The sequence below is a fragment of the Argiope bruennichi genome, chromosome 1 (assembly GCF_947563725.1).
Source record: "Argiope bruennichi chromosome 1, qqArgBrue1.1, whole genome shotgun sequence".
Lineage (NCBI taxonomy): Eukaryota > Metazoa > Arthropoda > Arachnida > Araneae > Araneidae > Argiope > Argiope bruennichi.
Window position 1 is genome coordinate 7,614,916 of NC_079151.1, and position 19,816 is coordinate 7,634,731.

A 19,816-nucleotide genomic window follows, 5' to 3' on the forward strand; every position below is an offset into this window, starting at 1 on the left:
GTTCTCGGACATTCTCTTCTGGATTCTTTTCGGCAAGTAGGCGCGGTAGAAAAAAAAGGGAGAGACTTCGTTCGACCAGATGTGCGATCACGTGACCTGGGTTCAAAGGTCTTAATTTTGCAAAATTAATGGTTATTAATTTTGCAAAAAAAGTAATTAATTGAACTTTTATAATTAGGTCATTCAATACTTCATAATCGTAATTTTTCATTTCTCCCCCCCCCCCTTCTCGAAACTCCAAAATGTCGGTAGTAAGTCCCTTAAAAGTTTCAGGGGATTTTTTTGGGGTCCCACAAACACCCCTGTCTGTGTTATATTCTGTGCTGTTCTGCTGTCAGTTTAATGATTTTTTCCAAATGTATTGTTGAAAGAGAATGTATTCTGGAGAGAAATACAGTTTTAATTATTGTGCATTTGTTAACACTTGGGTTACTTTTACATTAGTGTGTGCTGAAACTGAATTAGTTGCTAGAAATTGAGCTCAGGGGACCGATGATGCATATGTGCATTCTAAACTGGAAAGATTTTTAAAGGTCGCTAGATGGCTCCCTGTGTTCATTACTTTTGAAATTAACATAGTTTTAGTATCCTGACCTTCAGGTAGCTTATATTCTGCCTCACTTTGGTATTTTATTCCTCAACTGTTGAGGGGGGGGGTATAAGCATAATGTAAATAAAGAGAGCTGGGTTCTTTAACTTGTGATAGAAACATCTCATGTTTCTGTTCTTCTTCTGAATTTTATTTATTACTAGCCGCCTTTGGCGACCAGCTGGTTCGCCAATCTTAATGTACGTTAAAATTTTAATAAATATTTTATAGAACTCCCATTTTAATTGCTTCTTCATTAAAATATTTTAAAACTTCAAATTTTAATAATCATATAATTCACTCATAATATTATAAAGGCCTTCAGCCATAACATAATATGTATCTCTCTAATTTTCTATTAGCTCCCAGAGAATTTATGCTTTAAATGAAAGGGGAAAGGATTAAACTGCAATAAATATATATATATATATATATTTTACTGAAACGAAGCATTTTTTTAAAAATATGAGTACTGAAAACAGAGTCGCTGAGTATTTAAACCTTATGGGCACTAAAGAATAATTTTCTTAATTTATATAATATCTCAAGAAGTTTTCAACAAACTTTTCTCAGATTCATGATGAACAGATTAATTAACAATGTTTAGTTTTAAATGCATCAAACACTAAAAAAATAAACAAACAATCATAATAACAATAACAATAATCAATCAAAAACATATTAAGCCTTCAAAACCAAGTCTGTATCCATTGTCAACAATCAAAATATAATGTGCATGCGTGAATTTTCTACGCCAGCTGGGATAACACTATGCAGATTAGAAATTTTTAATTTCCTTTATTCTGTTTTATTTTAATTCAAAAGTATTTTAGAATGAATCTGAAAGATTGATTAATTAACAATGTTTAACTTTAAATGCATCAAACCTTAGAAAATAAACAGAATCCTTTGAAATAATCTGCCGAAAATTTCTTAAGCCTATCCTCTTTCGCATGGGGAAAAAACTGAAGCCTTACTCATTTGGCGGTGGAAAAATGAAAAAAAAATTTTGTGTGTGGGAAAGTTAATTTTTAATTAATAATTAAAATTCTAATTAAAAATTCAAAAAAAGGGACCCCAGGTGCACATTCTTGACCTCCAAATTTATGTGCCAAAGGTACTCAAGTGCCAAATTTGGTAGCTGTAGGTTGAACAGTCTGGTCTGTAGAGCGCCAACACACACATACATTGAGCTTTATATAAGTATAGATTATTTTTATTTTATTTATTCTACTGTGCAGGATCTCATCAGTTCTGTTGCATTTAGCATAACATTCAGATGTGTACTTCCTTTTTTTATTTCGGAATGGCTTGAAATCAATTTGTTATGGTAATAAAATGTTATTTATTTGAGGAAGAAAGTTGCATGAATAAGAAAATTAGGGGCACAGTAGAGTGGAACAAAAAAAAAAAAAAAAAAAAAAACTTTTGATTTTTAATTTGTAATAGTGCAGAAAAGTTGCCTTTTGGTGTGCATAAGATAAATTAAAAATATTGGAGTGCATCTTGAAGTTCCACAATGACGTTAAAATTTCGTAAAATTGAAATTTTTGTTAAAGATTTTTTAAGAAATAATCAATTTTTAATTCGTAATAGCGCCGAATATTTGCCTGTTAGTTTAGATAAGATAAATCAAAAATATTGGAGTACATCTTGAGGTGCTGCAAGGATGTTAAAGTTTCATAAAAATACACTTTTGGGGACTTTTTCAAAGGTTTGTGTCTTGATTATGAAATAAAATTTTTAGATAGGCATTATAATATGAATAAAAATATTAAAAAAAAGTATTGCTATTGTGTTTGCATGGCATTCAGGACACTGAGTCATCGCTGAGGCTGATTTTATTGGGGGAAGGTGGAGATTTTTTTGTCTATGTGTGGTGACGAGCTCAGAGCTGGTGTCTAGTCAGCAGTTTTGCCGAGTTCAGTTGAGTTGGTGTCTCTGAACCGTCTATTGTTTAACTGATTTGTTAGTTTGTGTGCTATGCTGTGAGTAAAAATGGCTGAAACTAAATTATTGAAGACTAGATAAATGTCGGAATGTCCTATTTTGGAGAAATTTAGTGATTTGCTTTAAGTTGAACTGCCTACATACGAATCTCTTAAGTCTAAAAGCAGAAAAGGGTCAGGTCAGTTTGATTCTAACCTCATAAAATTTAGAGAAGCTTAATGTTTATTTGATATTGCTGCCTGTAAACTTTAATACTTGTATAAATGAAAGAAAGAACTAATGATGTAACAAGAGTTTCTAAACGATCAACACTCTAACCGAAAAATGCTTATATGTAATACTGATAAAGTTACCATAAGTACTTGAGGAAGAAAGAAAAAGTAAAGAACTACAGAGAAAGGGGAGTTTAGTAATGAACGGACAAAAGAATACTAGTGTGACAGAAACGGCTACTGGCGACAATGACAGCCCTGAAATCAACATTGTGAAAGTGTATATGTTAGTATGGTTTAAATTAACACCTTCTTGTACTTATGGTTCCAAACATCCGTTTAACCTTATCTCATATTCACACTATATCAAATAACGTTCTTGAGGTGATCCCAAGAACGTTAATTGATCATTCAAAGAAATGGGTGCATTGCTGCTTCAGAAAATATCCTTTTGTCTATGATAAACATAAAATTAAAAGAGAACTTAATTTATTATGTATTTTAAAAGCAAGAACAGAAAATAAAAGTATGGCTGGCCATTTTCATTCCACCCTAGGGTGCAGTTTCATGGTCTAAATAATTAAAAATCAAGATTTTTAGTGATATATGCCTAGATAAGATAAGGTATGGCCAGCAAAGAAGTGTAAATCACAAAATTATGAAGCATCAGGAGGGAGGATAGATACTTTCTCCAAGAATGTCACCAAGGTCAGTTTAGACAGATGTCTGGAAGAAAAAGTTTTATGAAAACAAATAAAATAATTTTAAAAATGATTTTTTTAGATAATATATGTTATGTATATTAGATACAAAAGTCTTTTTAAACATGTCAGACATTATGTATGAAAGATAGTGCTGTTCAACATAAATAATCAGACGTTTAAGTTTTTGTGTTGATAGGGTTAGAAGCTAATGTCTTTTTTGTCTTTCTGTTTAAATTTTACCAAGACTTGTCCTAAAAAGTGTCACCCATTTTCCTGCAGACCCCCCACCCACCGATAGAGATTGAGTGTCTGCAAACTTGTAAACCAAACTCTGAATTCTTTTCTTCTACATCTATACTTTATATTTGGCAATTACTTTATAGACTACTAAACAAAGTCAGAAAATACTTTTCTGGTATCATACTGAATATCATATTTAAATTAACTTTCTATTCAATACTTTCACATATTTCTTGTCTTGCTCAAAGATAATGTGTTATAACATTTTTAAAAAAAAGATTACACTAATTAATATCTATTACATCAGATCAATAATCCATGGTACTGGATGTATTTGTTATTGATTCGTGATGCAATAGGTGACAGACAGTTTATGCTTCTGTATTGATTTTTATTGGTTATGCTTGAACTTACAAATAATGTGTATTTTAACTTACCAAATTATACTGCCCAAACTAAAATGCTGAAGAACTTCAAAAATTCTTAAAGTTTATAAATAAGTAATATATGTATATATGTAATTCTTCAAAATTTTTAATTTAGAAAAGAGTTTACTAATGCACTTATAAATAAAACTTAAATGGCTAATAAGAGATTTTTATTAAATACTAGTGAATATTACTCAGTTCAGCTAATCTCTGTTGATAGCAGTTCATACTAAGATGGAGTTAGTGATCCAAGATACATTATACCAAAGTACGTCTGTCCTGCTCTCTAATGGAAGAGTTTTCACCTTTATAAATTAGCTAAATTCCAGGCCTAATTTTGATCTGTATATCTAGTATGAAGCATTCAGTTTTGGTGTTACTTACAGATATGTCAAATTAAAATAATAACTATAAAAGCTGACATTACAATAATCATTTTTGTCATAGATTCCACTCTCTAAGAAAACAAGTAGTCAAGTGACTTTGGAAGATTGCACAGGAGATGCCATTGATGATAGTAAAACCCTGAAACTACCCAATACTCTACAGTTAGTACAAAGTGAACTCCCTCTGTCTGAGGCAGAGAACAACAGCAAGCTGATTGGAATGTTCCTCTTTCGGCAGGTCATTTCCCCCAATGATCCATCACAAAAATGTCTTCTTTGCCCCAACAAGAACACTTTTCGAGAATTGGTAGACCTTGAGAAGCACTATAGCCAGGTCCACGAACTAGCCTCACAGACATTCAAAGCAGAGTTCAGTGAAAACATAGTCTTTGTATGTGTTCCACCTGATGTTACAGAATCAACAACACTTAACTCTATTTGCCGCTTCTGCGACATCACCCTCAAGAATCTCTCCGAAGTGAGATCACATTACCCAACATCCCACAACAAGGTCGTCCGGCTTGTGCAGGAGCGGGAGGTAACGGAACTAAGTAGTTCCCTTTTTTGCTCCATTTGCTCTGAAATGTCAAAAGATTTCACGGAACATCATGCTCACATGAAGGCCGTCCATCGTATGCAAACTTATGTCTGCAAGTACTGTAATTTTGTTACTTCGAGGGCTAATCGGCTGAAGAGTCACGTCAAACAGAAACACATCTCTGGTGGAGTGGACTTGACTCCGACTATTTTAGGAGCCAAAGGATCCAAAATCAAACTGAAGTGCCCTGTGTGCCATTTATTTATCAATGGCAAGGTGAATTTAGATCAACATATCCTGCTAGCACATTCAGTTCAGACAGGTAAGTTATTGCAATATGAATACTAATATATCTGTTATGTATTGTAGATAGAATGGTTCTCATTCCGTTAAATGTGAAATGACAAAATATTAATTATGAAGATAAAAATCAAATTGAATATGCAAAACTTATTAATAAGTTTAAATTAAATTAAAATGTCATTCTTTAAGTTAGATATTTTGGTAATTCGAAATAATTACCATGATTGCTATTAGTTATAACTTCCTTATAAACACTGAAAGAAATATAATGTAAAAAGAATCATGGTCATATAAATAGTTTCTATATTGCAATTGATCTTTTGTTACAGTATAAGCAATCATTAAGACAGGTAACAGGGTAATTCCCATGAAATGAAGACACAGAAAAAATAATTTTAGAAAATTTCAGCTGCAACATACGGAACTGCATATCATACTTTATGTAATTATAATAGTTTCTGTTAATTCAGAGTTTACTTGTTCATCTCATTAGTCTGTAATGTTAAAAGGTGATCGAAATTAACCGACATTTTAGCAATTCAAGTATAAAAATTATGGGTTGAAAATAATAATGATATTTTATGCACATGCTGCAGAATACAAGATTGAAACTACTTTTTACAGAAATTTTTTTTCCAGGATATATATATATAAAAATAAAAAGACAAATTTCTCCCATTTTAGATACATGAAATTTTATGAATCTATTTTCTTTTGTGGTATTTAATCTTTCATCTTTGACAGAATGTCAATGAGTTCAGAAGTCAGAATTAAAAAGTTTCCCTGGATTTTATTATATACTGATAGATGGAAAAAATATATTCTTTCATTGACTTGAATCTTCTTTCATCTCTTATTACTGGTGTGTGATGAGGAAAAAATCTTTTCTTTTCAAAGATAATTTTATATATTCTCAGAAATAACAGATTTATTTTGTTTTGTTATACTATTTAATAATTTTCATGCAAAGGTTTCTTACTGTCTCCCTGGGAAAAAAGTATCTCGTTTACTGTGGACTCTCAAAAGGAATATACTGAATGATTGATTGATTGTTTACAAAGATAAAAATATGACAATAAACATTATTAGAGAGTTGAAAATATCAACTCTTTCAAAAAAAAAAAAAAAAAAAAAAAAAAACCTCCAAGAAAGATAATTTAACTTAAATTGAGACTTTTCTTTATTATCAAAATCTGTTGCATTGCAAAATGTTATTAGTAAGAAGAATGAATAATTGAAAAAATTAGATAGGAAAATTCTTAAAAGAAAACAGAAATCTTTGCTTACTTATTTCTTGTAGTTTTTTTAGGTTTAAAAATGCTGATGCAATGGCAATGTGATAAAATGATTTTAGATGTGCAATGTAAAATCTTTAGAAAGATTTTTGTAAGAAACTTGCAAAAAAATTATTATTTTTATTTAATAGCTTTACTTTAATGTTTTTGAACAATATTCATCGATTACTGGTGATATTCTATGCTTATATTTGTATAAAATTGGGCTTCTGTTGTTAGGAATATAACTATATTTAAATGTGAGGTGTTTATATATATATATATATATTCTTATGGTAGTAATTTTTTTTTTTTTTTAAGTGTAATGTAAAAGGTATTATACTTTTACTAACTGTGGAAAAATTCAAATTCGTTTTCAGTGTCAGTAAAAAGGAGGCTTGGATATTGCTGGATAAATTTCAAAATAAAAGTTTTTAAAAAATACTTTTTAGTTAATAAAAAGTTTTTTTTTTTAATTTTTAATTATTTTTTATGTATTTGTCTCTAAATAATAATTTTTTATGATAAATATTATAGAATCTTGTGATCAACTATTTTCTGAAGTTTACTGGCATGTTATTCATATGGGATTAATCTATTAATTACCAATTGACCTCTAAAAATATTAGATGTATTTTCATCAAAAGTAGAGAAATAAACAAAATTTGAAAATAATTGCTTGAGGATGTGATTAAAGAATTCATTACAAAATTTTATAAGTCATTTTAAATAAAAGAGATAAAAATCTTTCTGCCAATAATCTTTTAACGAAATTGTTCTTACTAATACTAGAGAAGCATTCTCGTAGCATTAATAAACAAAAAAAAAAAAGCATTTCTCCCTCTTTTCTAAATTATAAACTTATATAGATAAAGTGTCAACAGGCAGATCAATAAAGGAATAGATCATATTAGAAGGAATTGTGTACTCAATAAACATTTATGATTGAAACCTTCTGTCACTGTCTTAACTCTTTTTAAGGCTGTGGTAAGTACACCTATTGCCAAATTTATCAGCTTTTGTGTGCAATTATGTAGATTATTCTTTGTTCTCGGCTAATTTTTTAATGAAACAAGATTCTAGTGAATTTATTTACATGGTCTCACACCATAATGAAGTGTGTTAATTTGTTAATGAGCCAAATCAATTATTGCATCAGATTAATTATATTTAATAAGTTAAATATTTTACATTTATAATTAATCTCAGCCTTAAAAATATTTTAATATACCATTAATGCTAATAATATTGGGGAGGGGGAATGATCTTTTTAAGGGTTAAAATAAAATGTTTGCTAATTATAATTATTAATTTTATTAGCAATTTAAATGCTGTATGGAGACAAAATTTGATTGATTATTGCTTGGAGACAATACTAAATATTGTTCTGTAAAATGAAACTAAACAAAAAAAATCCATCTCTAATTTACTAGTATATGTTTTTTCTTGGTATTTAAAACAGCTGTTGAAACTTGCCTTTTTCATTAGGTCCTGAAACTTGGTCTTGTGCCAAGTGCCTTAAGCCTTGTGGTTCAGCAAAAGACTTCACTGTACACGTGTTTTCATGCACTTCTAACCGAGGAGGAGATCGTAACATTCAGTACAAACCAACTTTTGTAAAGCAGACTACTTGCATTTACAAATGCAATCAGTGTTCTGCTACTTACATTTCAGAGAAACTCATTAAGGTCAGTGATAGTCATATTGTACAGATTTTATGCGTGCTTAATATTGTGTGTATTCAGATGATTTTTGTACTTTTCAGATGTGTATTTATTTATTTTTTAAAATTGGTACCAAGTGTAATGTTAACAAGATGGCAAATATTTTATATTTTCTAAGTACTGAAAATTTTTATTATATATCTGGTTCCTTTAATAAGTTCTTTAAATCAGTCTTAGGTTTTAGGAATGTGTGCACTTAAAATGTTTAAAATAATTTATAGGGCATTGTTAGAGCTCAAAGTTAAGTGTCTCCAATTGAAAGCAGTAATTTCAAGAAAAATGCTTTTCAAGAATGAAATGCTTTGCTCGATTTGTGAGCAATTCCAATTGTGAATTTATTTTTGATTATGTTTTACAGAAACACTTGTCAGAATCTAAACACAGTCAAGGTTTTGAGGTGGTCCGACAAGTGGAAGCAGATGAGGGGCCCAAACAGAACTGCTTCTTATGTGATAAAACTTTTCCAAGTCCCAAACTCTACGAAAAGCATCTTGTTCATGTTCATATGGAATGGGTGGAGAGGAAGGGAGTAGAGCACAATGATGGAACCAATCCAGGTGAGTACTTTTGGGAAAAGCTTGAATCATCTGAAAAGGAATTGTGGATTTATTTTTATCTTAATGGGGAATGAAATAAAACTAAATCTATATTTTAAGGGGAAGAGTATCAACCTCGAATCAATTGCTCGAAGATGGCAGCCATTATCTTCCTAGTTTGAATTCATAAAATGAAATATAAAGATTTAAAAAAAGAGAGCAAAGAGGGCATTGAATGAATATCATAAAATATTGCTTTTCAAAAAGAGCAATATCCCGATGATATTAAAAAAGAAAGACTTTTTATGTACTGTTTGTTTCAGTATTTTGAGACGAACACTTTTCGGAGGTTTTGTTGCACTAATTTTTATACGAAAGGATGAGCGCCATTTCCAAAATTAACTTTATTGTTCAATGTAAACATCTCTTTCCTTTCACCCCTGTTTTGCTGAATGAAACCATCCTAACACATGCTCAAAAGTGTGGAGGGTTTTAGAATCCATTGTCAACAATAGTACAATCAACGAATTGACATTAAAAAATTGACAATTTTTATTCTGAGAATTTTCTGACAATTTCTATTTTAGAAATTAGCACTGCAAAAGAAATACGTCTAAATGAAGCACTGTCATAAGGAATTGAATTATCCTAAATTTAAAAAATAAATGAAATTCAAGTATATAAAGCAATAATCCCTAGAACTTTTTTAAAAATTAAAAGCAATCAATCAAATAATCAGTAAAACTTAATTTTTAAAAAGTAATATAAAGGTAAAAATGTTATATAAAGGTTCTACTTTTTTTGATTCAGTAAATTAATTGTTTGAAAATGCATGTTAGCATATGAATGAATACATCACATTTATTTCCTGAATTACTTGTCATAGTAGTTTCCAAGATCCAGATAAGGTCATATTTAATTATTTATATGTTATCTGTAGTAGTATTGTTATTTTATAGTTATTCCTAATTCAGAGATCCAAATTTATTTAGAAAAAAAAACTAAATTAATTTTTAAACTTGAAGTTTTAAAAAAATTGAGCCTTTGACAGGATAACATTCTAGTCAGCAATAAACTTTTTTTTTTTTTAATGCTCCTCCCTGAACTAAACACACATGAATCAGGCTATATATTAATATGCAGAATGTTTACAAAACACTTTTTAACAATTTCAAAGCTTTATTAAGAAGACAAATGATTAGAGCTATAAATATTTGGGCATAATTTGAAAATTAAGAGTGGTTAATGAAATCACCACTACCACTTTTCCTACCTCTAGATAGAACATTTAGCTACTTAAAATACATACGAATGTTTTATCATCTCTATGGCTCAGTGTCATTGGTGTCAGATATATCCACTCCTCTTTTTATTCAATATTATCCCTGTCTATAAATTTTTTTGTACCATATACAAATTTAGAAGGATGATGATAGATATTTTCTATATTTCTGTGCCTTTGCTAAGGGTCCATATCTATCATTTATGATTTAAACTGTGATGCATGCTATGCCTTAAGGAATAATCTTTTTAGGGAGTTTGTATAGTAGACTCATTCATCAACAGAGTAGCTTAAAAACACAAATGCAATAGGATCAAAAACTGTTAGAACAATTGGGTTTCAAATTAATATTATCTAAAGTATAATTTTCTGCTTTTATATGGCCTAAAAGTCTTTTTCTGTTGTAATTCTTACAGAATTTACTGCTATGAAGGTTTGTGGCCTAGTTAATAAAACAGTGTTTTTTGTTAAAATTTTGATAAAATACACTCTATTTTTAAAAATTTTTTATTTATTTATTTTATTTGTCCTATAGAAATGATAACAAAACACTGAGTTTATACTGAATATTCAATTAATCTTTGCCACCTGAATGTGAAAATCTATAAGTAAAGATTCATAAGCACATAAATTATGGTATATATTTTAAAAAACAAAATAGTGGATAAAGAAAGAAGTAACGTAAAATGTCCTGTTACCCAAACAATAAAAAACCAAAGTTAATTGCCCAGGTCTTAACTTTGAAATATCACCTCACTTTCAGTTTTTTAGTTCAATTCTTAAAAAATTACTTTTTTAATCTGTTGAAAGCTTAGTTAGCTAGCTAATCAGCTGTATATTTATTTTGAAAAGCATAATGAAATAAGCCAAATATTTGTTTTGGCATCAATAGCGAAGATCAAAAAGGAGAATAAAATTTCTGATCCCTCTTTTAGATTTGAATTCCTATCAATTAAGATTACTATTATTCTGTAGATTGTATTCTGTATTTTTCATAAAAAAAATTAATAAGATGCAACTTCAAAGGGCATGCTAAATTTGAAAATGGTGTGTCATCTCAATATGTGCATATTCTTTTACCCCTGGTTGAACTGATGTAACCTTAAGCAGAGGAAAGTTTTCCTTTTATTTTTAAAATGATAAATATAAAACTTTTCAATGTCACAATTGGTAATAAACTTCATACTAAATTTAAAACTGTTCTGCTAGGTTCTGTGAACCACAAAATGACTGCAGAAAACTGAACCTTAAAACCTCAACTGAAATACTCGTGCTGGGAGTTAAAATTTCAAATTGCAGCCCAACTTTGTCTCCAATTCCATTTTTGTGTATAATTTAAGATCAAAATTTAATTTTTAAGAAAAATAAATACTCATAATATTTGGAACAAAACTCTTATATCAGATGTATAAATTTTTTTTTTACAGACGATGTCATCAACACTTCTCTGCAAATGGAGGAGGTGCCCACTCAAGAAGAGTTGGCTGACATCTCTTTTCCATCAAAAATAGGCCATTATTGCCATATATGTGACACTGTGATCGCCAGTTATCCTCTGTACTACCTACATATGCAGGACCTTCATGTGACAGAAAAATGTTTCCGATGTGTGATTACATCCTGCCGCAAAACTTTTACTAGCCCCTCAGAATTTGAACAACACATCCAATCACATCCACAGGACATGGTACATAATTGCAGCATTTGTGATGCCACTTTTGTTGACCAAGAAGAACTGAAGGAACACAATCTGTCAGTCGAGCATGGAAGTCGTTACATGAAGATGCATGTGAGTGTGGTATTGGTTTTTATTGCTAGTATTGTTATAGAAAAGAGCTACAACTGAAGGGATTTATTTATATATAACTAGGGCCAATTCAAAAGATGTAATTCAAAGTTTTTTTTTCCTGCAAATTATTACATAATTCTTACAAAATAATACACAATAAGCATGAAATAATATTCCCACCATCCAAATTTAATGATTTCATTTGTCAATGTCTAATAACTTAAAAAAGGGTGCAGTCAAATGTCAAAAAATTTGATTTAGATAATTGATTGGGCCATATTTTTAATTGAAAATAAGGAAATAGAATGATATATTTTGTGTTATTGTTTCTCAAATAAGTTCATACTAAAGTACAAAAATTTTTGTAATGTTGTTTAACTGATATTTAATTTTGTCATTTAATAAAGATGTATTTATTTTTTTTTAATTTTATTTTCAATTAGAACATGATAGAAACTATGAAAACTGAAATATTTGCCCCATATAATAAAAGATTTAGAAGAAAAAAATCACCTTCCTTTATTAGTGTTTTATGATTTGCTATGTAAAATACAAATAATACTATCTAATATACTTAATTCATAGGCATAATATGCAATATTACCGAGGGCAGAATTTTGTTTTTGATACTTTTTAGAGCTAATTATGATATTTTTAGTAATAGAAATTTTATACACAATGCATCTGGAAAAAACAGCAAGATTTGTACACAAATTTGCTTTAAAGGGCGGGGCAGGATAAGGCATATTGTGCATGCTGTGCCTTAAGCAATAATGTTTCTAAGCAGTTTGTATAGTGGATTCTTCTATGAACAGAGTAGCTTAAAAACACAAATGCAACAGGATCAAAAACTGTTAGAACAATTGAGTTCAAGTAATAGCTAAAGTATAGTTTTCTGCTTTTATATGACCTAAAAATCTTTTTCTGCAGTAAATCTTTTAGAATTTACTGATGTAGATTTGTGTCTAATACCAAAACAATGCTTAATTTTTTAATTAAAATTTTAATAAAATTCACTCTAAGGTGTGTGTGTTTCTTTTCTTTTCTTTTCCTCCCTCCCTTCTACTTCTCCCCATCATTTATCCTAAAGAAATGATAACAAAACTCTCCGTTTATCCTGAATATTCAATTAATCTTTGCCAGAAATTCAAACAAAAATTTAATATCTACACTACATTGGGTGTTGGAGAAATACTAACACCCAACCTTGTACATCCTATAAAACAATACAAATAAATAATTGCAGTTTTAATAGCAGCAATTTTAATTAGAAATGCAAATCTAATCACTAGTATGTCAAATAAAAAGCAACTTTTCTTTTAAAGGAAATGAATAGCAATTCAAATCTATAGAAAGATATATATATTTTAAGTAATTTTGTTTACAATGTATAACAAATCCTATTTCTGATTTTTATAACTTCCCAGAGTCAATAAATTACATTGTTATTAAATATTTTATATAGTCTTTTTTAAAAATTATTTAATAGCTTGCTTTAATGGAATGTGTATATTATAAGAAAAGGTTTGCACTTCAGATTTTACTACAAATAAAAAAAGAGGAGATTGGTTGTTAATTTTACCACCCTTTCTATCAGTGTTTCCATTTTTACTTATTGTAATTTGCTTCACATACATAAGAAGGATATTTTATAATAAATTTTTCATTCACTGCATAGTCTGAAGTTTCGAAATTTGGTATTTCTGCAATTTTTGGCAACATTGCATTATTTTAAAATTTTCAAGATTTAATTAATTCAATTCAATTTTAGTACCATGCATATAAGGCCACATGAAAAAAATTTTATGTATGCGACATAGATTGATTTTTGAGATTCCTTAGCATTTATAATAGTAACTTAAAAATTATAGAGTAAAAAAAAAAAAAAATAATAATAATAATAATCCACTTTTTGAAATCTTAGTTGTAAGTGGTGTTTTGTTTTTTTAAAGTTGTTTTTATGAACTTTTATCCTGCTTAACCTCTTCTTGTGATTTTTGCCAGGAAAAATGTCGACCAAGTGGCATTGAGGCTAGGAATTATCAATGCAAGGTGTGTCAGACATGGTTCGGTTTACGCCATTATCTCATTCAGCACATGGAGACAGACAATCATGACTACAAATGCCAGAAGTGTGGCCTCCAGTATCTTCAGCCAGGATCACGCCGATTACATATACAACAAGTGCACCCAGACATTGCAACAACATGCGAAGTAAATTCCGTATATTGTCCTGCATTAACATATTTTTATTTTAACTAGATTTGTTTTGTGATTGTAAAGATTATCCACCTCATGTGTCGGAAGTCTGAAATTTTATACTGTTGTGTTTTCTTTATGGCACTGCATACTGTTTAATATTTCCACAGCTTAATTGATAACAATTTATTAATTTGAGTAAAAATTTTATTCACTTTCCCTCATAATCGGGAATTTAAGAATAAGTTGGAGAAAAGCATTACATTATAACAGTCAATTCCATTTTATAACAGTTAATTATAAATATATGAAAAACCAAAATGCAGATTCTGAAGTATTTAAGCTCAAAAATTGGAACATATATACATTATCAGAATTCTTTGTGGGGGGGGACATATCAGAATAAATATATATATGGTAATTCGGAATTTTAATTGTTTTGAATTTTTATTTTTTGGCTTGCTGATTTTTTAATTAAAAAATTAGCTTCTGCTTTTTCATTAAAGCGAAAATTTTAATATAAGTAAAATATATATGGTGATTATTATTATTAGAAGCTACAATGTAGAAGTTTTTACTATTATCATTGAGTTTCTCTCCTTACTTATGGAATTTTTAGTTATTTTGCACCAGAACTTAAACTTTCTTTGCATGTCATAACTTTTTTTGCAATGCACTATCTTTAAATTAATTTTTTTTATTTCTGTACCAAAATTACAAAAGATAAAAAAAAGGAGGGGTGATATTTTCTGGTTAAAAAAAAAATGAAATTATTGTTTGCTGTTAATGTAAAGAAATCTTTATATCCAAATAGTTCCCCCTTACCCATTGATGAAAAACAAAGAATATTATTATAAAGGTTCGTTGATCTCAGTGATTGGTGCACAGTGTGATCTACCCTCTGGTGTAGGCCTGTATTTTAAAAAGCTTTGTTTCTTAATGCTTTTTTAACTTATGAAATACTTCATTTATTTAATTCAGGAGCAAAATCGAGCATAGAGTTTTCCTAGAATTTTATTAAATTATTAAAATATGTTGAAAAGCTCTTCATAAAAATTGTTCATAGATCCCAGATTTATAAACATATAATTGATGTTCCCATTTTTTGAAGCTAAACAGTATTGATAAATGTAATAAAGATATTATATTTTTGGGCTTATGGACAGAAAATGAGTAATCATTAACTATTTACCATGTTACAGTAAAAGGTTGATGAGATGAGGATTTCCTTTATATTATCTTCTTAAAATCTTATATTATCTTATCAATAAATCTTATTTGTAGTTTTGTGGATTGAAAATGCAGAGCACACAGGCTGTATGGGGACACTTGAAGACACATGGCATCGTGCATGAATGCCAAAGTTGTCATCGGCGTTTCTTGCACAAGGAACAAGTTAATACACATATGGAAACACATGAGTAAGTATTTGTTTGTTTGTTTTTTTAAATATTACATACAATTATGCATCAAAGTATGTAATACACAGCTTCCATAAATTTACAAGTTGCTTAATAAATCTTGTAAATGCTGAGAACAGCAGATGGTAAGTTCACTAAAGTTCTTTTATGACCCATATGCCATTCTGAATTCAAAAACTGTGCACTATTAATTATACTTATCCCCCCCCCCTTAAAATGAAAATGGCAAAAAAAAATGGATTAATCTGAGAAACAAAAGTCAGCATTTAGTATAGGAAAAAACAGGGAAATAATTTAATGTATTATGAAGGAAAAATTATAGAAAGTATAGCAAAAGGTAAAACTTATTTCAACAATGATTATAATAGTGTTAATTAAAGTTTGCATCAAAACATTTTGTAGATAAATTATCCCATTAAATAATCATCTTATGAACAATATGTGACAAAGTACCCCAAAAATTACAAAATTCTTTACTTTTCTTGATGGTCTATATAGTTGAAAAGTTTGTTTTTAGATTTCTGAGTGTTGTCAGTCTTAAATTGGAGAAACATAATGAGTTTTATTTTCAGTTTGAAACATTTTTATATCTTAGAAGTTAATTAATTAGAAATATATTTGCATTAATCCATTTCTTAGATGAAATGGTTATCTGTCATTACTTAAATTGTCAGGCTTGCCTTGTCACCTGGAGAACTGGAAAAATACAGGAAATTTGAAAATAGTCTTAAAAAATGGGGAAAATACTGAAAAATTCCATAAAAAATACAAGAAAATACAGTGAATTTTAAGTTTCTTAGATCGCTTTTTATTCCATCTATTTTTTTTAAAAATGCCGATATGTAGACGTTGCAGGAATAAAGGTCATGGCTCCAAAAATGGAACAAGTATGCAATTTTAGAAAATCCTTTTCTTCTCATCCCCCCCTCCCCCGAACACACCTTTATTTTCTATAGATTGGTCTAATTTCGATTTCAAAGATAGTTGTTTTATTTTTATGAGATTCAGAGATTATAAGTATTGAAGATGTACGTGACAGTTATAGCTGCATGAGAGAACGAATAAATTTCTCTGATAGGAATATAGCAATATTTAATCTACAGAACCATACTTGGGTTTATTGAATGGTTTGTTTATTATTTAAGTAATTGTGAGCTTAGTCAGAATAGATTAGAGATTTATTTTTTTTAAGAATGAGCTGCACAAAATTTATATTTAATACGAATTAGATGGATAAAAAAAATTAATCCTGATTTTGCTGAATGGGTTCCAGAAGTCCTATAAAACCCATTTATTGCTTGCTTTGTAAGAAGATAATAAGCCTAAGTCATATGAGAAAACAGGAACTTATTAGTCATGCTAAAAAAAGGGAAACAAAATTGTGTGTCAGTTAAAAAAAGAAAAAAGTCTTAATTAATATTATACTTTAAAGAAATAAAGGTGAAGGCAATATTTGAAGTCCGAAAAATAAACCAATTTCAAACTTTTTAGTTCAAGAACAATGATTTCAAGCTGAATTTTTATGGGCATTAAAACTGCATTGCATTTATTCTTTAATGCATTCAATGATGTACCAGAAATATTTTCACATATTTTAACTGAAAAGAAATAGCTAAAACATGTATGTTAGTCTACAAAAATGTACCTTATTTGTTAAGGACTAAGTCCATTCGCTGTGTAAAAATGATAGCTGAAAAATTGCATAAATTGATGCCCATATATAGAAATAGGTAAAAATGGATTTAAAAAAAAAAAATCTTTGTAATGTTTTTTTTTTTTTTTTTTTTTTTTTTTTTTTTTTTTTTTTTAATAATTTGCATCATAACAAAAAAAAATGTTTGTTTTATTTCACACTAGCCGCCTTTGGCAACCAGATAGTTCGCCAATCTTAATGCTCGTTAAAATTAAAATTAATAATTAAATAGGTTGAACCGGAGTTTAACCCCCTTCTTCGCCTATTAATTTTAAAATTAATATTTTATGTAACTCCTATTTTAATAGCTTCTTCATCAAAATATTTTAAAGCTTCAAATTTTGATAGTCATATAATTGACTCATAATATTATAAAGGCCTTCAGTCATAATGTAATATGTATGTCTCTAATTTTCTGTTAGTTTCCCTAAAATTTATGCTTTAAATTAAAGTGGAAATGATTAATCTGCAATTAATATAGTAATATATTTTACTGGAACAAAGTATTTTTTTTAATAATATGAACATTTAAACCTTATCGGCACTAAAGAATATATTTAATAATTTATGTAATATCTCAAGAATTTGCCAACAAAATTTTCTTAGATCATCATGAGCAGATCGATTAATTAACAATGTTTGATTTTAAATGCATCAAACACTAAGAAAATAAAACGAATCGTTTAAAATAGTTGAAAACAGGTTTAAAAAAAACTACTTAAAAAACGATGTACTTAAAACTATAAGCATATACAAAAAATTTATAACTAACATAAATACAATTTAATTACAAAAGCATAAAACTAACTTAAAAATAATTTAAATCAAGTCCGCATCCGTTGAAAATAGTTGTCAACAATCAGAATACAATGCACATGCATGAATTTTCTACGCCAGTTGGGGTAACACTATGCAGATTAGAAATTTTTAATTTCTTTATTCTGTTTTATTTTAATTCAGAAGTACTTCAGAATGAATCTGAAAGATTGATTAATTAACGATATTTAATTTTAAATTCATCGAAGAAAATAAACAGAATCGTTTGAAATAATCGAATATGTTAAGCCTATGTTATAAATATGTTATGCCTATGAAAATATGTTAAGCCTATCCTTGTTAGTGGGGGGGGGGACTGAAGCCTTACTCATTTGGTGGTGGCGAAATGAAAAGATTTTTTGGCGGGAAAGTTAGTTTTTTTAGTAATAATTAAAATTCAAAAAAAAGGGACCCCAGGTGCACATTCCCAACCTCCAAGGTATACATGTGCCAAATTTGATAGCTGTTGATCAAACGATCTGGTCTGTAGAGCGCCAACACACACACACATTGAGCTTTATATAAGTATAGATAAATCCTTAATTTTTTGTGACGTGCAATTAAAGAGCATGAGAGATAATGTATCCCACCTAAATATATAAATTTTGTCTTGCAAAGTTCTAGATAATGAATAAAAAGAAGTTGTTTTTCTGTATGTAAATATCAATATTCTTTTTATATGCTATTATTTCAAATAATGTTAAAATAATGTTAAATTGTTCCCTTTCCTTGTTTTTACCACTCTTTAAAATCATATTGCATTTTAACTACATTATTTACCAATAAAATTGCTTGCTATTTACCAATTGAACACCTGTGATAAAAGAGATAGACATTATTCATATTCAGTAGTTGTATTCACAGTTGGTAGGCCCTCTTCCTGAGTCAATTAGAGACTTAACACTCTGGGACATGCTTTATATATGTGTTTGGGTGATGTGCAGTGGTATTTTCTTCTACTTGGCTTGGAAAAGACATGCAAGTTCTTCTACTAATTTTGGACGGTTGCTGCACTTCTTAATCGGCAGTCCAACTCGTCCCAGAGGTTTTCGGCAAGATTCAGGTCTGGGCTCTGGTAGTATTATCATCATACCAAGCCATGGTGGACCTCGCAACATGACAAGGCATTTTCATCCTTGAAATAATGATGCAATCCATAAAATTGCCACAGTGTAAGAAGTACATTGTTGACTAGATTAGTGGAGTAGGAATCGTGTGTCCCAGACTAAACTACGAGATACATCCCCAGACCAATAATTCCGAATCCACCAAACTTTACTGTAGTTACAATGCATTCTGGTTAAAAGAGTTCTCCATGCATTTGGCAAACCCAGACTCTGCTATCCAACTGGTAGAGATTGAAGCTTAATTCATAACTCCAGAGAATTCATTTAAAGTCCAATTTCGACGTACCTTGCTCCACCTAAACTGAGCTGCCCAATTGGATTTTATGATGAAAGACTTATGGGTGGCATGGAAACCAATAAAATGTGCTTTGTTGCAGATGTGTTTATCGAAACAATAGTCTCGGATACTTATTGGAACTTCTGGAATATGTGGGCCATTGGTTTGGTGCGGTTTTTCCGAATTTCTTAAGACAGCACTCGTCGGTCTTTATCTCTTAGTTTCGTGAGTCTGCTGGGTCAAAGAACATTCTGACAATCGCCACTCACCTTTCATTTCTTAATCACAAAAGTCATTGTTCATTTTTGAATGTTTAATTCACTAGATA

The 19,816-nt window shown here is 29.4% G+C and overlaps 1 protein-coding gene across 2 annotated transcripts in view; it reads left to right on the forward strand.

The window, feature by feature from the left end:
* The window catches only part of LOC129959791 (uncharacterized), a 51,024-nt gene that overhangs the window by 17,054 nt on the left and 14,154 nt on the right, over positions 1-19,816 (forward strand). For both annotated transcript variants that reach the window (XM_056072759.1, XM_056072706.1), the window contains 6 exons: positions 4,571-5,369; positions 8,113-8,312; positions 8,707-8,905; positions 11,594-11,955; positions 13,960-14,169; positions 15,439-15,575. In XM_056072759.1, coding sequence (XP_055928734.1) covers positions 4,571-5,369; positions 8,113-8,312; positions 8,707-8,905; positions 11,594-11,955; positions 13,960-14,169; positions 15,439-15,575 — 1,907 coding nt within the window. The remainder of the gene's footprint in view (positions 1-4,570; positions 5,370-8,112; positions 8,313-8,706; positions 8,906-11,593; positions 11,956-13,959; positions 14,170-15,438; positions 15,576-19,816) is intronic.